Source organism: Phyllobates terribilis, unplaced genomic scaffold (genome assembly GCF_046119375.1).
Source record: "Phyllobates terribilis strain yellow unplaced genomic scaffold, ASM4611937v1 Scaffold_1__5_contigs__length_1240528914, whole genome shotgun sequence".
Classification (NCBI taxonomy): Eukaryota; Metazoa; Chordata; class Amphibia; order Anura; family Dendrobatidae; genus Phyllobates; species Phyllobates terribilis.
Window position 1 is genome coordinate 426,187,337 of NW_027362761.1, and position 25,833 is coordinate 426,213,169.

Genomic DNA, 25,833 nt, shown 5'->3' on the forward strand with positions numbered 1-25,833 from the left:
ACCGTGGCTGCTCAAATATTTGGGCATCGCTACATGCGATCTCCCCTTGCTCCGCTTCAAGTAGACCATGCGAGAGGCCCGAATCTATAAATGGAAACGTGAACAGCTCTTCGGAGTGTCCAAGTGTAGGATCACTTGTCTCTGGGCACTCGGCATGGTGGGAGGAAGGAGGATCAGGGTGAGGAATATGCGGTCCAGACTCACGGCTACTGAGACTTGACCATGTGGAAGACAGGGTGGTGGTGGTGGCTAGGTGACTGGAAGCATTATCTGCTATCCAACCAATAACCTTTTCACATTGCTCTGTGTTCTGTAGTCGTGTTCTATGGTCCCCTATTAATTGAGGCAGGAAGGTCAAGCGAGAAGATGTGGGTGTTTGTTGTGGCACGATTTCAGCTAGCCCACGGCCTCGTCCTCTGCATGCACCATCATCACCATCACGTCCACTTCCCCATCCCTTGCCATGTGCCATGCCCATTTTAAATGGAGAACAATATTTTCCATGTTCAGTACAAATGGCTGGAATTTGAACCGCAGTGATATGTGATGCGTGTGACGGAAAACCACAGTTTTAAATAGCTGGCCTGTAGGTAACTATTTTTAACAGCGACCTCGTGTCAATAACTTCACTGACACACTGCAACAAAATTTCAATGGAGGCCAGAAATGGCATAATTTTCAGTCATTTATATGTGATCCGTGTGAAGGACAAACCACGGTTTTAAATAGCTGGCCTGTAGTTAGGTATTTTTTAACAGCGAACTGGTGTCAATAACTTCGCTAACACACTGCAACAAAATTTCAATGGAGGCCAAAAATGGCAGAATTTTCAGTGCACTTACAGTGGGGGAAAAAAGTATTTAGTCAGCCACCAATTGTGCAAGTTCTGCCACTTAAAAAGATGATAGAGGCCTGTAATTGACATCATAGGTAGACCTCAACTATGAGAGACAAAATGAGAAAACAAATCCTGAAAAACACATTGTCTGATTTGGAAAGAAATTTTTGTTCAAATTTTGGTGGAAATTAAGTATTTGGTCAATTACAAAAGTTCATCTCAATACTTTATTATATATCCTTTGTTGGCAATGACAGAGGTCAAACTTTTTCTGTAAGTCTTCACAAGGTTGGCACACACTGTTGCTGGTATGTTGGCCCATTCCTCCATGCAGATCTCCTCTTGAGCAGTGATGTTTTGGGGCTGTCGCTGGACAGCACGGACTTTCAACTCCCTCCAAAGATTTTCTATAGGGTTTCGATATGGAGACTGGCTAGGCCACTCCAGGACCTTGAAATGCTTCTTACGAAGCCACTCTTTTGTTGCCCGTGTGGTGTGCTTGGGATCATTGTCATGCTGAAAGACCCAGCCAAGTTTCATCTTCAATGCCCTTGCTGATGGAAGGGGGTTTGCACTCAAAATCTCACTATACATGGTCCCATTCATTCTTTCATGTACACGGAGTAGTCGTCCTGGCCCCTTGACAGAGAAACAGCCCCAAAGTATGATGTTGCCACCCTCATGCTTCACAGTAGGTATGGTGTTCTTTGGATGCAACTCAGCATTCTTTCTCCTACAAACACGAACATTTCTACTTTGGTTTCATCTGACCATATAACATTCTCCCAATACTCTTCTGGATCATCCAAATGCTCTCTAGCAAACTTCAGTCGGGCCCGGACATGTAATTGCTTAAGCAAAGGGGCAACGTCTGGCACTGCAGGATCTGAGTCCCTGGCGGCATAGTGTGTTACTGATTTTAGCCTGTGTAATGTTGATCCCAGATCTCTTCAGGTCATTCACTAGGTCCCCCCATGTGGTTCTGGGGTTTTTGCTCACCGTTCTTGAGATCATTTTGACCCCACGAGGTGAGATCTTGTGTGGAGCCCCAGATCGAGGGAGATTATCAGTGGTCTTGTATGTCTTCCATTTTCTAATTATTGCTCCCACAGTTGATTTTTTCACACCAAGCTGCTTGCCTATTGCAGATTCAGTCTTCCCAACCTGGTGCAGGGCTACAATTTTGTTTCTGGTGTCCTTTGACAGCTCTTTGGTCTTCACCATAGCGGAGTTTGGAGTGTGACTGTTTGAGGTTGCGGACAGGTGTCTTTTATACTGATCATAAGTTCAATCAGGTGCCAGTACTACAGGAAATGAGTGGAGGACAGAGGAGCCTCTTAAAGAAGAAGTTACTGGTCTGTAAGAGCCAGAAATCTTGCTTGTTTCTAATTGACCAAATCCTTATTTTCCACCATATTTGAAAAAAAATTCTTTCCAAAGCAGACAATGTGGTTTTCAGGATTTGTTTTCTCATTTTGTCTCTCATAGTTGAGGTCTACCTATGATGTCAATTACTGGCCTCTCTCATCTTTTTAAGTGGCAGAACTTGCACAATTGGTGGCTGACTAAATACTTTTTTTCCCTACTGTATATGTGATCCGTGTGACGGACAAACCACAGTTTTAAATAGCTCGCCTGTAGGTAACTATTTTTAACAGCAAACTGGTGTCAATAACTTCACTGACACACTGAAACAAAATTTTAATGGAGGCCAGAAATGGCAGAATTTTGAGTACACTTATATGTGATCCGTGTGATGGACAAACCACAGTTTTAAAGAGATGGATTTTTAGCGCTGTAATATGGAAAGGATCTGGCTGTATTCTGCAGTGCCAACACGCAAATGGAGCAGAAAAATGGTATTCTCTGGATTGCTCTTTAAACTAATAATCAGGATTAAGATCCAAAAAAAAATATTCCTGACCCCTGATACCTGGGGCTATTTCTAGCAATATCTGTAAAAGCACCAGCAGCAGACAGAACTGGAATGGACCGTCTTGCTATATGCACTGCAGTCTGCCACATACACTGCCTGCCTGCCTAGCACTGACATCTATGCAGCTGGATTAGTCCTCAGAAGGACTGTTAGTTGAAATGGATATGTGTATAATATATGGTGGTATACCTACACTAACTAAGAAACAAGAAAATCTTTCCCTAGCTCAGCAGCAGCTGCCTGATTCTGGAGTAGACTTTGACGAGCATGGCGGTTCCAGGTCTGATATAGACCTGATGAGGCTGTGCGGCCAGCCAATCACAACCAACATGACTGTGGCATTACAGTGTGTGGCCGACAATCCCTGCAGGTTCATTGGCTCTCTAAAGAGCGCCAAACATACAGGTAGGGGACCCGAGCTCCTGCCGACCAACCCCGGAAATACTCGGCGAGCGCCGAGCATGTCGAGCAGTGAGATGCTTGGGCGAGTACCGAGCAGTAGCGAGCATGCTAGCTCATCACTACATATTACATATGTGATTTGTCTATTGTACATGATTAATAAAATTACCTTTTTTACCAAAAATGCTGCAAAAAACGCTTTTATTGCAACGCTGCAAAAATTGTGTGTATGAATATAGCCTAAGGCTGCGTGCACACGATGCATTTTTCATGCGTTTATGCTGCGGAATTTCCGCAGCGGAAACGCTTCAAAAACGCATGGTAATCCACACCCCATGGTCCCCAATGGCATTCCGCAATGACAATGCACATGCTGCGGATTTTTCCGCAGCGTTTCTGCAGCGCAAATAAATTCCCAGCATGTTCATTAATTTTGCGGAAGCGCCGCCATTGACTTGCATTGAGACGCATAATATCCGTGTCTGTACATTTGTACAAGCGGATTTTATGCGTCTCTATGTGCGGATGGTACCTAGTTCTGGAGGAGAGGAGACTCTCATCCAGACCTGGGTACCATTGTACCTGTGAAAAAAGAATAAAATAAAAAATAAAGTTATATTCACCTGTCCGGCGGCTTCTCTCTGCTTGCCGGCAGCGCTTCTCCTTCCATGACCTGAAATGACGTCGCGGTCCTTCCATGACCTGAGATGACGACCGCAGACTGTCTCGCGATGTGCCGGCAACCCGGAAGAAGCCAGGACGAGCGCTGCAGCACACGCGGCGGCATCGGGGGTGAGTATAGCTTTATTTTTTTTGTTTTTACGGTCACACTGTATAAATCCATGCCGTTTGCATGGATTTATATAGTGTGACCTAGTTGTCAAGCACTTTCCAAGTGATGCTATCGCCTGGAAAGTGCTTGTCAGTCCGCATGCGGAAACACATGCGTTAACGCATGTGGATACGCATGTGAATCCGCATGTATTCTGCAGGAAAAACGCATGCACAATCTGCATGCGTTTTTTCTGCCAGGGAGATGCAGAAATGCTGCAGAAATTTTCTGCTTCATTTCTGCATCGTGGGCACATAGCCTTACAATAAAAAAGTAATTTTCCAATTATAGCTCGTCCATCAGTCATTTTAAGGATGAAAGGTGTTGGGCTAAGTGATAAAACTGGAATTAGTGCAAGAAATAGAAAGAGAAATAATACTGCTGTGTGTGTCCATACAAACTTATAATAAATTATTTTCTACAGTACAAGCAGGGTCAGAATATCTGAAAGGATAAAGAGTGAATTGATCAGGAACCTCCAATTTCCTTAAAGGGAAACCTGACTGGTCCGCCATGCCCCTCAAACCACCAGCATTTGTATTTTCCTGTGTAAATTCCCTGCCTAAAAGTCCCTTTATTATGTTTGACACATAAACAGATCTTTAGCAAAAGTATTTCTAAAGTCCACTTATAATATTCAAATACATTTTTTGACTAGTCGATGGGACTTTTGTTTCCCCAGAGTAGTTGTCCCACTCAGGATTTTATCACACCCCTGTGGGCACGATAACATGGTTTCCAGGAGCCGGCGTCAGCGCCAGTTCTATGGAAAACTTGCACATGTGCACGACTTTCTTCTTGCAAATTTTGCAGAAAGCTGGCGATGATGCCGGCTCTTGCAAATCATCTTAGTACCCCACAGGAGTGTGATAAAATGCTGAGTGGGATGACTAGTCTGAGGAAACAAATGCCCCATCAAGTAGTCAAAATATAAATTTGCATATGATTAACAGACTTTAGAAATATTTTTTTTAAAGATCTGTTTATGTATCAAACATAATTAAACGCCGATAGGCAAAGAATTTATACAGGAAGATACAAATGCTGGTGGTTTGGGGGGACTGGGGGGCCTATCAGGTTTTCTTTAATTGCTCAGTTACTCAATACATCAAGACTTAAAGGGCATCTGTCTGTAGGATCCACCCTCCTAATCTGTCTACATGGATATGTAGGTCACAGGAAGATACATTTAATGATACCTTGATATCTGTGATCCGATGTCTTATTCTAGAGTAATTCACATTTTTATTAATATGTAAATGAGCTGTTAAGATCTATGGACCAGACATAGATCTTCCTGAGAATCTGCCTCCAGAGCTTATTTTAAATGAAAGAGGTGTTACCAGTGTGAGACATGTAATGACTGACAGTCTGCTCTTGTGATCTAAATGTCTCACATTGGTAAAAGTGGCTGTTCATGTTTTTTGCCATAGGCCCTAGGTACAAGGGTAAAACCTAAGATAAAAAAACAATGAGCATATACCCTGCAGTAAGTAAATAAATAGTAATAGTACATGTAAATAACACAGGGTACTTAGTTGACACTCTTTTGATTAAAAAAAGCGTAAAAACCATCCCACCGTGACAAGGTGAACCCAATCGTGATGATCTAATCTCTAATATTAAACCTCACAATGTGTCAATATAGATGAAGACAGAGCAGGACCTTGTATTTTGTATAAACAGGGGCATTGCTTCCTCCCTCCAGTTTTTGGGCTGGGCATCTGGTCTATATAACTTTTCATGTCCAGGTGTCTGAACAGTTAGGTCCGGGTCCTGCTCTGTCCCCATCTACATTGAGGTCTGCTAACTCATGGTGAGGTTTAATATTAGAGATAGGAACATCCCGATTGAGTACAACCTGTCGCTATGGGATGGCTCTTACACTTTCTTTTGATGAAAACAGTGTCAACTAAGTACCTAAGTGATTTACTACTACTCCTTATTTATTTACTTACTGCAGAGTATTTGCTTATTTTGTTTTTATCTTTTGTCTATTAGGTGCCCACAGTGTGAACCTATACCTACATGTTGCACTTCTGCCAACATAAATTCTGGCATATGTCTTAGGTGGAGGGGTGCCTGGCGGACACTTCCTGCTTCCCTTACCATTTGGTAAGCAAATTATGTTAAAGGGAAGGTACCATAAAAAAAGTCAACAATTGAAAAAATGTAAAGTATTAATGTTTAACTTTTTTTAAAAAATTACCATTTTTTTAATGAAGTAAAATATGAAAAATAATTTAAAAAGGTTTGGTGTTTCCACTTTTAAACACTAGGAGAGCAGCTGCTGAAATTTGCCATGAAAACCTAGTGTAAAACTAGGTCACACACAAGTGTTGCTCAGAAACCCCCCAAATGAAAATGGCAGCCCCCAGTGGCTAAAGTAAAAATTAATAAATAAAAAAATATTAAAGTTGTACATTTAATTTTGTATTAAAAATAATTGATGTTATAATCAATAACTATTAATACAAAATAAGATATTGTGGCTCCTTCCCTTTAAAATACAATATACCAGTCTGAAGATATTGGTAAACAGATGCCATGACTGCATATAAGTCCTCATGTTGACATCCATGTGTCACGTATGTGTTTTATTCATATTTTTCACAGATAGAACATGAACCCATTTTTGTCTATGGGGCTGTTCACGTGTCCTTTTTTCTTAGCTCAAACTTGTTAATATAAGTCTATGGGTCCTTGAAAAAATTGGAGAGCACTCGAATGTCATCCTAGTTGCATCTAAATGCTGTCCTCTTTTCATGTTTGTGTGGCAGGAGATGCTTGAGGAACACTGATGGAAAGACCTGACATCCTCTTTTCATGTTTGTGTGGCAGGAGATGCTTGAGGAACACTGATGGAAAGACCTGACACACTGACCAAACACTGATGAAAATCTGACCCAAAACAGGGAAAATTGATCCTTTTTTTGCATATGAAAAAAATCACTAATGTCTGAATGACTCCTCTTTACTGAGAAAATGATACCCACCAAAATTATGTCCAGTGGCCTTCACTGATGGTCCAGCACTAAGTACTGTTTGAATCAGGCATTAGGGAATCTGCTAACACCTGGAGAGCATTCATGACGGTCACAAGATTTTGTATTTATTTAAAAGGTTTGTTAATTAACGCTAACATTGTTTACTTTTATTAAATGGGTTGTCTTGGCAAAATAAATGTTTTTAACAAAATGATCAGCTTGATTTAAAAAAACAAGAGATGGGCAGGTCGATCCGCAGAGAATTGACTTGGAGTCAAATTTCCCCATTCACAGGCCCTCGAGAATTCAGTCAGTTTGTGTTTCAGTTTGTGAGGATTAAAATAAATGCCGGGTGCCATTTCTAACACTGCTGAAGAATCACAGAGATGGCTAATGACGTCTGGCACAGCCGAACAGGCATCCCCCATAATGCCTTGTAGCTATCACATCATATGGTCTATCAGCCAATCAGGGAGGCTATTGCAGCCAGTATAAAAAATGAGTGCTGGCCAATTCGACCATTTTATGCTTTTACAGCCAAATCAAAGGAGGTCAGAGCAAACAACTCATTCCACATAGGAAAAGAAAAAGGTCTATATTGGATTGTGTTGTACTAGTGCACTGGTGCTGAAACACATTGTGGTAGTCAGTCTGTGAATAATAATCTGAAGATTCAAGTGAGAGGTGCTGAACCTGCAGAGTCAGTGTAACTGTGAATTAATTGGTCTGTGATATACCGCAATAATAGCATGGCACCTTAATAAGAGCATTTTTTTAACTTTCACATTATACATCTACTTTCAGGCCAACTAGAGGCATTGAAGTAGTGAGATTCGCTGAAAATGTATTCATTGCAAATCAATTTTTTGGGAAAAATCTGAAAAAATAGGAAGGAAAACCAGCTCACCGTATCATAGAGTCCAGTGTGCAGGGAACAACGGTCTGACAAGTGTGAAAATCATGAAAAAAACAGAGATTCCAGCTTCTAGTAAGAAGATAAAATTTACAAATTTATTCAAACATTACATTTTTTAAAAAAATAATGAACGAGAACAGGGAAAAACATGGGGACGCGTTTCAAACGCAAACCAGCATTCTTCGGCCAACATGCCAGGGAGTTAGAAATGCATCACCATGTGTTTGTTTGCCTGTTCCCCGCTCATTATTTTGTAATATTTTTAATGTTTGAATAAATTTGGAAATTTTATCATCTTACCAGAAGTTGGAATTTTCATTGTTTTTTTTTCAAAAATCAGCAAAGCCTGAGAATTAGAATTTCAAAAGATTTGATCATCTCTACAACGGTCTCCAACGTTTTGCCACTGCTCAGTGCCTCTTCAATCTCTAATTTCTACTACAGTAATGACATCCCATCACAGAGACATATGACTGTGATATGCAGGCTTTATTAGTAAATGACTATAGAATCTTCCTATGCATTCGTTGTTCAGAGTTGAAAACGAAAACTTTTCATTTTGCCTATTCAACTTGAAAATGTACCTGTGGATACATACTGTATGTGTCGTATAGAGAATAGCTTGCTCTTATTAATAATACATTCCCATTCATATATTGATTGCTAATACCAATTCTAAGTAACTCCTTTACTCTCTCTGTCCCTCACACTCTCACTCTCTATCTATCTATAAATATATACAGTACAGACCAAAAGTTTGGACACACCTTCTCATTTAAAGATTTTTCTGTATTTTCATGACTATGAAAATTGTACATTCACACTGAAGGCATCAAAACTATGAATTAACACATGTGGAATTATATACTTAACAAAAAAGTGTGAAACAACTGAAAATATGTCTTATATTCTAGGTTCTTCAAAGTAGCCACCTTTTGCTTTGATGACTGCTTTGCACACTCTTGGCATTCTCTTGATGAGCTTCAAGAGGTAGTCACCAGAAATGGTTTTCACTTCACAGGTGTGCCCTGTCAGGTTTAATAAGTGGGATTTCTTACCTTATAAATACCTTATAAATGGGGTTGGGGCCATCAGTTGTGTTGTGCAGAAGTTGGTGGATACACAGCTGATAGTCCTACGGAATAGACTGTTAGTTGCTTTTTTCTTGCCATAATACAAATTCTAAGTAAAGAAAAACGAGTGGCCATCATTACTTTAAGAAATGAAGGTCAGTCAGTGCAAAAAATTGGAAAAACTTTGAAAGTGTCCCCAAGTGCAGTTGCAAAAGCCATCAAGCGCTACAAAGAAACTGGCTCACATGAGAACCGCCCCAGGAAAGGAAGACCAAGAGTCACCTCTGCTTCTGAGGATAAGTTTATCCGAGTCACCAGCCTCAGAAATTGCAGGTTAACAGCAGCTCAGATTAGAGACCAGGTCAATGCCACACAGAGTTCTAGCAGCAGACACATCTCTACAACAACTGTTAAGAGGACACTTTGTGCAGCAGGCCTTCATGGTAAAATAGCTGCTAGGAAACCACTGCAAAGGACAGGCAACAAGCAGAAGAGACTTGTTTGGGCTAAAGAACAAAAGGAATGGACATTAGACCAGTGGAAATCTGTGCTTTGGTCTGAGGAGTCCAAATTTGAGATCTTTGGTTCCAACCACCGTGTCTTTGTGCGACCATGAAAAGGGGAACGGATGGACTCTACTTGCCTGGTTCCCACCGTGAAGCATGGAGGAGGAGGTGTGATGGTGTGGGGGTGCTTTGCTGGTGACACTGTTGGGGATTTATTCAAAATTGAAGGCATACTGAACCAGCATGGCTACCACAGCATCTTGCAGCGGCATGCTATTCCATCCGGTTTGCATTTAGTTGGACCATCATTTATTTTTCAACAGGACAATGACTCCAAACACACCTCCAGGCTGTGTAATGGCTATTTGAATAAGAAGGAGAGTGATGGGGTGCTATGCCAGATGACCTGGCCTCCACAGTCACCAGACCTGAACCCAATCGAGATGGTTTGGGGTGAGCTGGACCGCAGAGTGAAGGCAAAAGGGCCAACAAGTGCTAAGCATCTCTGGGAACTCCTTCAAGATTGTTGGAAGACCATTTCCGGTGACTACCTCTTGAAGCTCATCAAGAGAATGCCAAGAGTGTGCAAAGCAATCATCCAAGCAAAAGGAGGCTACTTTGAAGAACCTAGAATATAAGACATATTTTCAGTCGTTTCACACTTTTTTGTTAAGTATATAGTTCCACATGTGTTAATTCATAGTTTTGATGCCTTCAGCGTGAATGTACAATTTTCATAGTCATGAAAATACAGAAAAATCTTTAAATGAGAAGGTGTGTCCAAACTTTTGGTCTGTACTGTATATATATATATATATATATATATATATATATATATATATATCAGTGCCAGATGTTTTGGAAAATTGCAACTTAAATATGTTTTTCACCCCAATAAAAATATAAAAACCCCACAAGCCCACACAACATTTTTTATTTTCCCATTGGCAAGGCCAAAGTTACAGCTTTGAAGAAGGAGAGGGAAAAATGAAAGAGCAGAGATAACAAAAAAATAGCATTGCATGATTGCATACTTAAGGGGTTAAAAGGTTGGCCATGGCAGGTAGAGGCCATTGTGTTTCACTCAGTGCTGCTGACTTATTATACGGTTATTTTACATATACCTGTATCTGGCCTCAGATTTCTATTATTACATTCCCACTGTAAAGCAACAGTAACTACAGAAAACAATGACAGGTAGAAATCCTCCTCCTTTTATTTACCCAAGATCTGCCTCACCTCACTGCAGTGACTCTGCCTGAGCCTCATATACTGCAGCTGCCAACACCATCACCCACCACTATCTAATCTCCTGACTGCTGAAATAAACTGTGACGTGAATGTGAATGAACAGCTCAGGGACTCACCCTCCTGTTTATAGCCAAGCCATTAGGATCTGCGATCATGTGTGCAGTCACTGCACTAAGCAGCCAATCACAATAAATAGATATGTTCAATTGTGCTCATGTGGGAGGAGCCCAGTCACAAAGCATTATGTGCTTGTAAACACGGCTCTGAGTCTCCTCCTCGACTCCTCCCAGTCCACAGTCAGGCTGGAAGAAGCTAAGCTGAAAAGCAATTAAAGCAGGGAAAAAAAAATCTGGCTCTGTTGCTCAGCTCCCAGTGTTGAGCCGGCTCCCGTCGTTCACATCAAAGAGCCGACTCTTTGTCTCGGATCGTTCGCGAACGACACATCACTAGCTGTAAGATGCTGTGGTAGCCATGCTGGTTCAGTATGCCTTCAATTTTGAATAAATCCCCAACAGTGTAACCAGCAAAGCACCCCCACACCATCATACCTCCTCCTCCATGCTTCACGGTGGGAACCAGGCATGTAGAGTCCATCCGTTCACCTTTTCTGCGTCGCACAAAGACACGGTGGTTGGAACCAAAGATCTCAAATTTGGACTCATCAGACCAAAGCACAGATTTCCACTGGTCTAATGTCCATTCCTTGTGTTCTTCAGCCCAAACAATTCTCTTCTGCTTGTTGCCTGTCCTTAGCAGTGCTTTCCTAGAAGCTATTTTACCATGAAGGCCAGCTGCACAAAGTCTCCTCTTAACAGTTGTTGAAGAGATGTGTCTACTTCTAGAACTCTGTGTGGCATTGACCTGGTCTCTAATCTGAGCTGCTGTTAACCTGCGATTTCAGAGGCTGGTGACTCGGATAAACTTATCCTCAGAAGCAGAGGTGACTCTTGGTCTTCCTTTCCTGGGGCGGTCCTCATGTGAGCCAGTTTCTTTGTAGCGCTTGATGGTTTTTGCAACTGCACTTGGGGACACTTTCAAAGTTTTCCCAATTTTTCGGACTGACTGACCTTCATTTCTTAAAGTAATGATGGCCACTCGTTTTTCTTTACTTAGCTGCTTTTTTCTTGCCATAATACAAATTCTAACAGTCTATTCAGTAGGACTATCAGCTGTGTATCCACCTGACTTCTGCACAATCCAACTGATGGTCCCAACCCCATTTATAAGGCAAGAAATCCCACTTATTAAACCTGACAGGGCACACCTGTGAAGTGAAAACCATTTCCGGTGACTACCTCTTGAAGCTCATCAAGAGAATGCCAAGAGTGTGCAAAGCAGTCATCAAAGCAAAAGGTGGCTACTTTGAAGAACCTAGAATATAAGACATATTTTCAGTTGTTTCACACTTTTTTGTTAAGTATATAATTCCGCATGTGTTAATTCATAGTTTTGATGCCTTCAGTGTGAATGTACAGTTTTCATAGTTATGAAAATACAGAAAAATCTTTAAATGAGAAAGTGTGTCCAAACTTTTGGTCTGTACTGTATATACACACATACTATAAATGGCTAAGGCTGCTTTTTATGTTTTTCTTGATTTTCTCTTTTCAAAAGGCGGAAGTGAATGGTCCAACGAACCCCTTTATTAGTACAAATGCTAAGACTGCAGCCCCTGAGAGCCTGGCCATTTTTCAGCATGTGGGATACAGATTTGCAAGTGCACTTTCCCAGCAGTTCGTACCACCTGCGGTCCCCTACATCCCTACACCAAGAAAACCCTTTCAGAGACAGGTGCCTAGAAAAGTTCCTGATACAAGAGAACACAGCGTGAAGAAGAAAACATCACGGCTCTCTTTAAGGTACAGCATTCATTTCATTTTTTTCTTTGGAAAATACTTTAGTACAATATGTGTAAATGGGATAAATGGGTCCTTAAATATGTTTCCTATAATAGAACAGTGGTGTTCTCATTACGCGTGTAAGTCCTTGACTCACGATATGCCTTCTCACAGTACAGTAAATGTTTCTTATACAGTAGGCATGCATTTTACACTAATGAGCTTCAAACAAAATACTGTTTACTGTTTTCAGATTTACTGTATATCTACATTCAAGAAATGGAAGGATGCACAGTACTATCAAGTTATTCAGTACTTATGTGTGTTCATATGTTTATAATACAAGCCTTTTACTTAAAAAAATGTTATCTGTAGGCTTACAACACTCTTTTAAGGTTTTATTCTGGTTTTCACTCTGTATTACCTGCAGGTTTGTGAGGTAGAGGGGGACATCTGGTTGAAGAGAGAACAGAAAAGCTTGCATCAATTTCCAATAGCTCTCAATAATTGCTCCTTTCTATATCCCTGAAGTTATCAAAGTTTTACAGAAGGTGCTGGGGTGAGCTCCATGGACCACATGTAAAAATATAGAGCCCATCCATTTTACATAAGGAGCAGGCCCAGGTGGTAATGTAAAACTATATACATTTTTCCATTTGGGGTCCTGCAAGGATGAAACAAAGGTAATGGAGAACCACTCCGACTAGACACATCATCTTGATAACTTGTCACAGCAGAATGTCCCACTTAAAAGAATTAAAAGAACTTAACATTGGACAAGCTAAGGGTGTACAGAAAATTATGGGACCCCATAGATAAGTCCTAGTTTGGACCCTAAACATCACTCTAAAAAAAACACTGTTTTGCAAAGTAGCAAGGGTCATGGTACATATGTGCAGTCTCAGAAGGACATACCTTCCAAGTTTTATAGACAGAGAGAAGGACATGTATTGCAGTATGTATACAGTAATTGTGCACCTACTAAAGCCACGTAGTTTTTTCACCCATTAACCTACCCCTATCATGGTCCTTATAGGGTATGATGCCTCTCATATAGAAAATGACACCCTCACAGTAATTTGCTCTCACAGTACCACTCACAAGCACAGTATAATGATCTCTATTGACCCCAGTAAAATATGAAGTCCCAGAACAGTATGATATCTTTACAGTATCCCCACACAGTATGATGTTCCCATAGCGGGCCCTCCCACAGTATGATGTCACCAGTCACCAACCATAAACTATGATTCCTACTTGCCCCCCTCTCACCAATGTGATGGCTTCCACTGTCCCCCACAGACAGTCTGATGGCCCAACAATCCCCCTATATCAGTATGTTTGCCTCACATTCCCTCTTTATACAGTATGATGACCCGAGAGTCGCAATAATGTAGTATGATGGCCCCATAGTCCCCCTTAATACAGTACAATAGCCCCACAGCTTCCCTATATATTGTATGATGGACACATATATCTCCTATACAGATTATGATGGCTCCATAGCGCTATGTACATGTTATGAGGCTCCCACAGATTCCAGAACAACTGGCTAGCAAAGTAATTATAAAAAACATCTACTCACCCAGCCACATTCCCCCAATGCGCTGCTCCATTCTGTACATCATGTGGTCCGAGTCTCCGCACAGCAAGTACTAACTAGTGACTTCATCATGCTGCTACCTGTAGCCTCAGATGCACAGGTTGATTGGCCAAGGAGGGTGCTGTTGGCTCTCTACCATAGTATTCAACTGTATCTGCATCCACAATTATGTTAAATACTTTGATGCTTATGCTCAAGTGCACCTGGCCTCTGTAATGGAGTATATCAATGTAGAGATCATATTATTGGCTGGGTGTAATGTCCCCTAAACAGAACAGGTTCTCAATTATACCTGACATCTAGCACTGTCAATGCATTTGGTGTTACAGATAAGTAAACAGTCCCTTTAGAACATCTTCTCTTGAGTCGTATATAAATATGTTGCTGCGTCAATCTGTAGAAATATGACTGTAATTTTCTTGCTGTACAGGACAATGGCCAGTAGTGAAGAGTAATACCGCTGGTACATAAAAGACAGCAGGCAGGCATAGGGAGCATGTATAACAGTGAAAGTATCCAATTAATAACCAAACTTTATGCTGACACTGTTATAGTGAAGTAATGCGGCTGTCACTAACATGTACAGTATCAGCATTCAGCATCTCATAATTCATGTCAATAGTTTTCTGAACGTGCGTTACACATCATAAAGATCATTTAATTGTGATATGCCAGAAGTCTTCATCTCTGGGATTCCAGGTTATGAAACCACTGTAATTACTAAAGTGAAAAAGTAGAAGTGCACTTCTCTGAGACTGAAGACTTGCTATTGAGTCTAGCATACACTTTCACACTCTGTCAGTTAGTGGTTGTGGTTGACTGTATTATTCTTTCTTCATTGGAAATCGCTTACTAATATTCTTAAGCTGTCATGTCCGAAAAGCTAAGAGAAGAGATCATTGACTTCTACTAACAAGGAAAATGATCCAAAAAAAACCACAAAGGCATTGAATGTTCCTAGAGATACAGTTGACAGCAGGGTTTGTAAGTTAAAAATTAATGACACACTGGCTATACTGCCTGGACATGGCAGAAAGGGGAAACTGTCACCAGCTGCCAACAGATTTCTGTTGAGGCTGGTGGTCAAAAACCCTTGACTGATTGCAAATGACCTGTATCAGGATTTGGCGGAAGAAGGCACTGAGGTTTCAGTTTGCACTGTGGTGTTTTCAATGATCCAAAGTCCTCCAAAGCTTGGTTTCAGAAGAAGTCCTGGAGATTCTTAAGTGGCCATCACAGTTGATGAGCCCTATAGATAATCTTTGGTGGGATTTGAAGAAGTTAGTTGTAGCACGCAAATCAAAGAATAGTAGTGACCTGGTGGCCATTGTCCATGAGGAGTGGGCTAAGATTCTTCCTGAACACTGCCAGGAACTGTTTGGCTATGCATCACATTTACAGCAGTTCATAACAGCCAAAGGAGCTCAACTAAATATTAGAGATGTCAAAGTTTATTGAATATATACAATGCAAATTGACTAGCTAAAAAACTAATAGTTTCATATAAGACCTCCTGACTAAACTGCAGGTGGCGGTGAAACGCGCATCGAGGTGTTCCACTTCCCAATATTGTCTACTACTATGGCTAAAGGTAATTATAAGCACTAGTATTTGATCCTAGGTGGCTTTAATTTGGATTTGCAATTCCTTATTAGTACCATGCACAACCACTCTGTGACTGTAATTTATATATTATACTGAACTCCCTATCGTAGTTTTTTCCATGCATTAGTCATTGCACTAATATGTGAGACTTTAATATATTATTGCATATTTATTTCTTATTGTCTCTTATGGATAGGTTGGTTTAATGTCATATTTATAGGTTTATGTGATCTGATGGTAATTACCAATGCTGGGAGACTATGTATATTTTAAGGGCATTGAGCAAGTTTGCTTCTCTATTGAGTCTGTGCCATGTTTTATGACTTTGTGGAAATCCATCTATTACTCTTTCTGTCTTGTATGAAACTATTAATTTTAGCTATTTATATTGTATATATTCAATAAACTTTGACATTTTTTTTTACTATTTTGATCAGTTGTACTCTCTCTATATCGATGTAGGTAGGAATATACTCTCAGGAGGGGATCTATAATTACCTTTTTTCTTGTTGTTTGTAAGTATTAGAGATGCTTGTTATGAAGGGGTTGAATAATTCTGAGACTGCTGTGTTAACCCCTTCACAAGATATGCCGTACTATTATGTCATATGTCGGGTCCCTGTCTTTGATGAAAGGATAAACTACAAATTGTCCTACTAAAAACAACCCTCATACAGCTATGTCAATGGAAAAATAAAAATAAAAGATTATGGCTCTTGGAAGAGGGGGAAGAAAAAAGGAAAGCGCAAGATCAATAAATTGCCAGGTTGGCAAAGCATTAAAAGTTGCATTTTGTGTTGCATTTAAGAAACCACTTATTATATTGTGTTGAGCTATTTAAATTGTTCGTTATTGCAGACAGCAGAAAGTTTATACATTTTTCTAATAAACCTTGTTTGCAATGGGGGTGGAATAATTTTGGCTGCAATTGTAGGTTTTAGACGTAGTATTACAACACTTGCTGCTACGTGTCTTTAGCACACTATTTTTTTTTCCTTCTGTGTCTGCTTTCTACGAAAATCGGCAATCTTGATGTATCAAATTGGTGATATCAACCTTGGAATAAATGTCAAGTTTACATGATGAACCTCAGCATTGCAGGACATCATTTACTGCGAACTTTGAAATGACCATTTAGTCTAGTATATGAAACTCTGAACCTCTTTAAAGGGAACCTGTCAGCAGGTTTTGTACCACAAACCAAACACATCTATGTTAAATTGCTGTAATCCAGATTAAATCCATACCTTCTTAGCTTTACAAAGTAATCCACTAGTCAATTTTTATGCTAATGAGCCATAAGTGCAGGGGGCTTGGCCCTGCACCTACAACTCTCTTTCCCCTTTTCAATTCTCCCCACACTCTGCCATCTTTTTCTCCCTGATTGACTGGTCACTCTTACCTGATAGACCTTTTTCCCCTCCAGAAGTGGGGCATGCTATGAATCTGTTCATGCGCCGCTCCCTCTGAGAATACATCCCGCATGGGGAGTGACGACGCTCATAGAACCAATGATGGAAGCAGGCAGAGAAATTTGGAAACAGGATGGAGAGCTGTAAGTATACAACCAAGCCCCCTGAACTTGCAGCTCATTGGCATGAAAAGTTGAATAGAGGATTACTTTAAAAACGTAAAGATGGATTACACAGAAATAAAGGATTCTGGATTATAGTGACCTGACAAAGATGTGTTTGGTTTGTGACAGTAAAACCTGCTGCCAGTTTCTTTTAAAGTTTATATATTACGTGGAGGATTTTAACTTTTTTTAACAAAAGTCTAAAAAATTATAAACTAAATGTTTCTAGACATTTTTAAAAAATTAAATAAATGGCTATTTAGACATAAATTAGCATTTAAGTAATTACAATCTCTACAAATAATATATTGCAGCCAGTGTACAAAGGGTATCTCATTCCCTTTTTATTACATTCATCTTTCACTTTCTACACTTCATTAGAGAAAGTAAAATGAAAGTTCATTTTCCAATCATGAATTATTTAGACCATTTTAAATATCATTGCGCCTTGAAGTTGATAGCCTCTTTATATTATGTGATAGGGGTCTACTTGGCAAAAGAGAAACTTTCTATTGTAGAACAAAAAAAGTATACATTACTTTCTGAGCTGTCCGGCAAAGATTAGATTGGTAGAATATGTTTTTTATTCCTTTTTTACTTAATTCACATCTGTGTTTAGGAAACTGTATTTAGTCTTGTAAATTTTTAATAACTGATGCTGTATAAAAATTGATTGCACACAGACTACATAACGAAGACTAATGAGAGAAAAATCATCCGTGCCTGAGTTTCATTCAAGATTTTTTTATACGCTTGTGTGAACTTAGCCTTAGAGTGAAATGTAAGGCTCCACTACACTATTTATTTAATGATATTTGTAGTGGTAAATATTGAAAAAGGTTTACAGCGAAGATACTAAACAGCAGTCAAAAAGTTATATGTACCACCAAAATAGTGTGACAAGCAGAAGTAGTGCTATTGCTTCAAAAGCATTCAGCAACTAGAAGAGTTAACACAATCACAGGAGACAGGAAGGGGTTTACTTCAGAAGCATCCAGCAATTAGAGGGGTCAATGTGGCGCCCTGCTGCGCATTGGTGCCACAGATCCCAGAGGGGTGCATGGACAGATTCCTCCACAAGAGGCCCTCGTAACATTCACACACCTCCACCTTCCACCTCAGACCAGCAGAGGGAGCCCGGATAGGGATATAAAAGGGGAAGGTGGAGCTAGGCAGTGCAGTCTAGTCTGAAGTCTGAAGCCTGGAGCCACAGTCTAGAGTCAGTCTGCTGCAGCCAGAGAGGTTGTCAGGTCAGTACAGACTCAGCGAGCTCAGTTAGTGAGACTAAGGCATTCCGACGCCGTAAGAGCGGTGAAGAGTAGCGAGGCCTACTGCCCATGTGAAGCCTAGCGAGGGCCCCGAGCGTTGCCGAAGGCAAGTGGAGTAAGCCAGCTACATAGGGGGCAGAGGAGCTTAGCCAGCTCACCCCTAAGCCATTTACCGGACACCGGGTCCGCGTCTGCAGGGATCTCTACGCCCAGCAGAAACAACCGGAACCCCTGGCGAACTATATGTCCCAGGAACACCAAAAGCTGACTGTTATACCAGGGTCAGGAGTCACAGAGACTCAAGAGACCGGGGAGTGTGATCTCCAACAGAAGGCCCTACCACCAGGTCAGCAGGTGCAAGACAGAGACCAAGTTAGGCCTAGCTCCAGGCAGGTCATAAACTTATCAGGAAAAGGTAAGAAACAGGAGGCCCCACACCCGCTCACTGGGGAGAGTCCTGATATGCACCCTTCACCCTACAGTGCCCTGGATCGTGCCTGAAACACCACCAGTAAAGGTACTGAAGTGAACTCCGGTGTGTGTGCCTATTCTTCTACCCTTCCTCTGACCCGGCTGGGTCCCCTCTGTCCTGCATCCCTTCTCCTTCGCTGCCCTGAGGCCCCGCTCCACCTGTGGGGAGCCACACCAACTAAGCTGCCTGAACACCGGCCTCAGAGGACTGTCACAGCGCTGGTGATCCTCACCAGACTCCACGGGTGGCGTCACAAACTTTCCCCTTTCCCATACACCTTTCCCCCAATTCCTTGCTTTTAAGAGTGACCCCAGGGTACGGGCCCGGGAGCCGGCCACCGCGACATCCCCCAAAACTAACAGCAAGGCCCGGGCGCCGAGTCGTCCCCATCCCCGGGGCGCATCATTAACACAGTCACAAGAGACAGGGAGTGGTTAGCAGAGCCCTAGGGGAATTGTGGGGAAGTTGTTTAGGAGCAGCCTGAAAGGATCAGTCCTGTGTTATCTGTACCTCACAGAAATCCAGGCAAGTGAACTGTAGTGAACAAGATTCAAGTAGAGGATGAAGCTGGGCTAAGGTCAGAGACCCTGCACTGCTAGTTGAGGAATCCCATCATTTGACAGGAAGATAAGAGCTTGGAAGGAATTGTCTCCCAGGAATCATCTACTTCACCAAAACCCTCCCCACCTCCATCTCACTGCAGGATAAGAGTGCTGCGTAATTTTGTGCCTCTGTGAAGAGAAAGCCTGTTGTTGTTTATAGAAAGCCTGTTGCTTCAAAGAACTGATGTTTTGTGCTGGCCGCACATCTGCATTAACTACTATTGTTGAACTGTTCCTAAGGACTCTGTCTGTGCCAGAAAGTCAATACATCTTATGACTGAGAAAACTACAATAGTCACCCCGAGTAACAGTTCCCCCAGGATTCCAAGAATTTATGGAACCTGTATAGTTCCTATCTAAATGTAGCAGCATACTTGTAACAACGGTACCAATAAAATCCTTGAAAAAAATCATTTTATGGTTTTCCAAGAGTTTTTAGGGAGTCTACTTTCATTAGAACCAGTACAGACTTGACTAGTGGTAGCCTACTTATGGATGACTTATTGAATGCAAATTCTAACAAACTTGGCAAGATCGTCTATTTTTTATTATAAGGACCCTTATAAGAAAGTCATTTCTGTTCTATGTATTCAGTTCTCTGTGAGTTATTAAAAAGCAGTGTGTCCTGCTGTGCAATGGCATCTTTATTTTAAAAAGAAAAATAAGATGATTTTAAGAAACTGGAACAGAAACTCTAATTATGACAATGAGAAAGGAATCCAATTTGCACCAAAGAGTGAAGGCTCCACTGTGCAAATAAGACTTCAGAGCTGCTTATTTTAACTAATTTGCAGAGTATTATTGCTCCAGGGGTTACCTTCCTGGGGCAGCTGTTCATGAAGATAAACCTTGATACTTAATATTATTTTGAGATCTTTTTTAAATTGAACTCAAATAATATAAATAGAACGAAAAGAGTTAGCACAAAATTCTTATATAAGAAACATCACTACTTTTCATGAATTTGAGAGGTGGGCACAGCCACACCCCATCCCGCCATAGCTCCTTTCTAACTCGATTTTGGTGGAGCTGATTGAAACTGGCATAAAAGCTCTGCATTGCACAACACTTTTGCAACTATTCAAAGTATTTAATGCCAGCTTTCTGGCATAAACACTTTGATCTATCAGCCCCATTGTATTGAGTCTAAGAGAATATACAATATCTCATCAAAGTGAGTACACCCCTCACATTTTTGTAAATATTCTTTTCATGGGATAACACTGAAGATATGGCACTTTGATACAATGTAAAGTAGTCAATGTACAGCTTGTACAACAGGGTAAATTTGGTGTGCCCTCAAAATAACTCAACACACAGCCATTAATGTCTAAACTGCTGACAACAAAAGTGAGTACACCCCTAAATGAAAGCGGCCAAATTGTGCCGAAAGTGTCAATATTTTGTTTGGCCACCAATATTTTCAAGCACTGCCTTAACTCTCTTTGGCATGGAGTTCACTAGAGCTTCACAAGTTGCCACTGGAATCCTTGTCCACTCCTCTGACATCAGCTGTTCGATGTTAGAGACATTGGGCTCTTCCACCTTCCATTTGAGGATGCTTCACAGATGCTCAATAGGGTTTAGGTCTTGAGACATTTCTTTAGCAAGGCAGCGGTCATCTTGGAGGTGTGTTTGGGGTCATCATAATGTTGAAATACTGCCCTGTGGCCCATTTTTCAAAGGAAAGGGATCATGCTCTGCTTCAGTATGTCACAGTACAGGTTAGCATTCATGGTTCACTCAATGAACTGTAGCTCCCCACAGCTGGCAGCACTCATGCAGCCCCAAACCATGACACTACCACCACCATACTTGACCGTAGTCAAGATACACTTTTCTTTGTACTCCTCACCTGGTTTGCCGCCACACATTCTTGATATCCTCTGAACCAAATAAGTTTATCTTGGTTTCATCAGAGCACAGGACATGGTTCCAATAATCCATGCCCTTTGTCTGCAGCAAACTGTTTACAGGCTTTCTTGTTCATCTTCTTTAGTACAGGCTTCCTTCTGGGATAAGTGCCATGCAGAACAATTTGATGCCGTGTGCGGTGGTGTATGGTCTGACCACTGACTGGCTGACCCACCACCCCTTTAACCTCTGCAGCAATGCTGGCAGCACTCATATGGATATTTTGAAAAGAAAACCTCTAGATATGATGCTGAGCACATGTACTCAGCTTCTTTGGTCGACCATGGCGAGGCCAGTTCTGAGTGGTACCTGTCTTGTTAAACCATTGTATGGTCTTGCCCATCGTGCTGCAGCTCAGTTTCAGGGTGTTGGCGATCTTCTTATAGCATTGGCCATCTTTATGTACAGCACCAATTTTTATTTTCTGATCCTCAGAGAATTCTTTACCATGTGGTGCCATGTTGAACTTCCCGTGACCAGTATGAGAGAGTGTGAGAGCAATAACACTAAATTTAACATACCTGCTCCCCATTCACACCTGAGACCTTGTAACACTGAATCACATGACACTGGGGTAGGGGAAATGGCTAATTGGGTTATTATTATCACAATTCGGCCATTTTCAGTTAGGGGTGTACTCACTTTTGTTGCCAGCGGTTTAGACATTAATAGCTGTGCATTCAGTTATTTACAGGGCACACCCAATTTACACTGTTATTCAACCTATACACTGTCTACTTTACATTGTATCAAAGTGTCATATCTTCAGTATTGTCCCATGAAAAGATATAATAAGATATTTACAAAAATGTGAGGGTGTACTCACTTTTGTGAGATACTGTATACGCTTCAAATTTCATATTTCTTGCTTGTTTATAAAAAAAAAGTTTATATGTTTTATGGTTATTTATTATTTAAAAAAAACTAAAACCAATGTCTTATGTATGACAAGTGCACTATTTTTGTTAGCACATGGCTGATCAGTTATTAGGACTTCTGTCAGCAATGTTACTTAACCCTTTTGAGAACTTGTCCTTCAGATTCCTGTATGCCCATGGTCTATTTTTGGGGAGAAGAACAAATTGGGTTTTAATGTGATACCAAGATAGAATCAGTATTTTTTTTTATTTTAGAAGGTTTTTGAAGGAAAAATGGAAAAAAAAGTGCAAATTTTCTTCTAATTTTTTTTTTTAATTTAATGCAATTAAACTACACATTTTTGGCATAAAATAATCACAGCACTCTTATATGTAGAGCAATACCAAATATGTGTACTTTGCCCCACCTTCGTCATTGCAGATGAACCTGGGAAGAAAAGTCATAACTTTTGCTAGCTCCTCCTGTCTTCAGGTGGCATGTGGAATTTGTAAATGAGCATACTAAAGATGAGCAGATCGTTTGAAATTCAAATTCGCTAGCTTAACTAAATTTCTCCAAAAACTTCGATTTGCAGCAAATTTAGTTAATACTACCATACCTCTAATTGCCCAGAAAATGGGTGTACTGCATAAAACTCAAAGGGCTATATTGAATATACATTCAAACCTAAAAAAGACACCACAGAAATCACACAGATTATCTGTACCTTTGATAATCAAAATCAACAGATGCTGTCTTTACTGAGGAAGCATTGGGACATACTTCGGACAGACCCCAACCTGAGGAACTTAATTTCTGACAGACCCCCCAATAACCTTTAGAAAAGGTAGCTCCCTGGGAGATCGTCCAATGACCAGCTTATACCAACCCATGGCACAAACAAGAACTTGGCTGGACAGGAAACTCCTAGGAGTCTACAGATGTGGCCATTGCAAATTCTGCAAGTGGATACATACAGCAAAAACTGTGAGTAGTGCCACCACTATGAAGAACTACACCATTAGAGTGTATCTATGTAAACACATGTGCCTGTCCATTCAACTATATTGTCAAAACCAAAAGAGAGCTCCAAAGATGTATAGGGGAACACCTGAGGGATGTAAGGAACAGCAGAGATACCCCCTAGGTAGGCATATTTCATGATCTCAATAGCATGTAATTTAAGGTAATCAAAGTTTTTATACCAAACCCTAGTTGAGGGGATTGGAATGGTGTCCTCTTACAAAAAGAGAGCCAATGGATCTTTCTTTATGAATCAATCCAACCCAAATGCTTAAACGAACAGCTTACATTTGGATGTTTCATTTAGCTATTTTTGTCTCTGTGGCCTCCGCTACCTCCCTTCACGTACCTTCCCACCTTCCTCTCCTCCTCACCCCCCCTCCTCAACCTTCATATCCCTTCCCCATCCTGTTTCTCTTCCTATCCCCACCATACCATTGACCGTTCCCATACTTGTTGTTAAATACGGTCATCAATATAGGTTATTTCCTGCTTTAATATTAACCCATTAGAGGAGTCTGTTTTCTTTTATTGAAGAAATATTGATTTATTATTGTGATATTACATCTCATGTACACACCTTTCATATCCTAGTCCCATACTCTCATTGTATGTGTCGCATCCTATATATCACTATTTTTATGGTAGGGATTATCCTTCTACAGTCATTAGGATCTAATAATATTTCATCATACACTTCAGATAATATTTTTTATTATACATCTTTCATCCTATTTTTACTATAGGATGATATAAATGTCGAATTTATAGATTCCTACTTAAACCGAATACATTGTCAAAAGAAAATGCATTGCCTGATGATTTGACAACTAATTTCTGTTATGCCCAACGGTGACACACGTGAATTTGTGGACCCACTATGCCACAAGGCTGGGCCTGCCTAAGAAGGGGCGTACCTACCTGGTGTTCACTGGAGCTCCTCATGGTGGAGACAGACTGGGCTGCAGGTAGCAGCCAGGTGCCACTCCTAGGCAGATCCCTGTACTGCAGCTGCTGACCCAAGGGGTCAGGTTCGCTGACAAAGAATCGGTCTCCGTTCAGACTAAAAGGTTCAGCATCACTGCAGAACAGTTACTGACATGGAGACTCAGATGGGTAAATCGGAGACTTGTTGTAGCAGTCCGGATACACGGAATCCTCGGATAGGTTCCCGTTCAGACTCACAGGTCTCATATACTGATTATGGGGATGGCCACACACGGACCCGGGAACAATGTTCAGGCAGTAGCTGCACTTGGACCAGGAACTTCTGATTCAGCACTGGGCGCACCAGAACCAAGGGACAACATTCAGGCACTGGCCGCAGTGGGACCGGGGGACAAGGTTCAGGCTCCGGCCGCACAAGGACCGGGGGAGCGCGTTCAGGTCCTGGCCGCACCGGGACCAGGGGTTTGGGTTCAGGAGTCTGGCCACGCAAGGACCAGGGGAACTAACCACTCACTAGTAGGGGAAACTACACACTAATGAATGTTGTTACTTCGGCGAGGGAGAGAGAGTTTTTTGTACAGGATGACTCCCAGCAATTGGCTGGGAACCATCTTGCAGTTGGACACCATTATACTAAATGCCTCTCAGCAACAGGCTGAGGGCATTTACTATATGCGAGCTGACCCCTTAAGAGCAGGGGAGCGTGCGTGCACTAGACGCATTGCCGGTAGCTGCAGGAAGGAAGCAGGGTGGTGAGCAAGCTGGCATCCCTGCATGGAGGGTGAAGGGGACACCATGCAAGGGCACCGACCATAGAGCTACAATTTTCCTATTCAAGACCTGGGTTTTACTGTATACTTACAATGCTAATCTCATATTAAAATAGGTGAAACGCATTTGCGTTCCTCTATGAAACAGGAAATGTCATGGCCGCACTTTTATCTAGCAATTTTTCACATATCATCCAGCAGGACACTATGAATTCATTGGTGGAACGAACGCACATTGCGTTCCAACCACACAGGAGCCAGAAGATATGTGGAACCGGATGTGACATAGAGGGCATATAGAACGCAATATGCGTTCCAACTTCTTACACACCAGAAGAGGGTGATGTGCTTCCGGTGGGATTATTGAAATAACCAGTGGTGTCATTATTTTTTTGCCGTCACTACCCTTGGACCAGCAGGGTGAACGATTGTGCAAGTACTTGAATCTCGTCCCCTGAGGATCCCTTATATCCTAAAAAGGGGGAAACGCATCGGGACTACTACCCCAGATCTGGATGGACTGAGACCACTTGGAGGGGGAATTATCGATCCCCATATCACCCCAGCGGCTATGTGTGAAGCAGGAAGTAAAGCTAAGTAATTGCATTGTCTTAG

The 25,833-nt window shown here is 41.3% G+C and overlaps 1 protein-coding gene across 2 annotated transcripts in view; it reads left to right on the top strand.

The window, feature by feature from the left end:
* Positions 1-25,833, top strand: part of TMEM232 (transmembrane protein 232) — a 499,207-nt gene that overhangs the window by 241,262 nt on the left and 232,112 nt on the right. For both annotated transcript variants that reach the window (XM_073677464.1, XM_073677474.1), the window contains exon 12: positions 12,356-12,600. In XM_073677464.1, the coding sequence (XP_073533565.1) occupies positions 12,356-12,600 (245 nt within the window). The remainder of the gene's footprint in view (positions 1-12,355; positions 12,601-25,833) is intronic.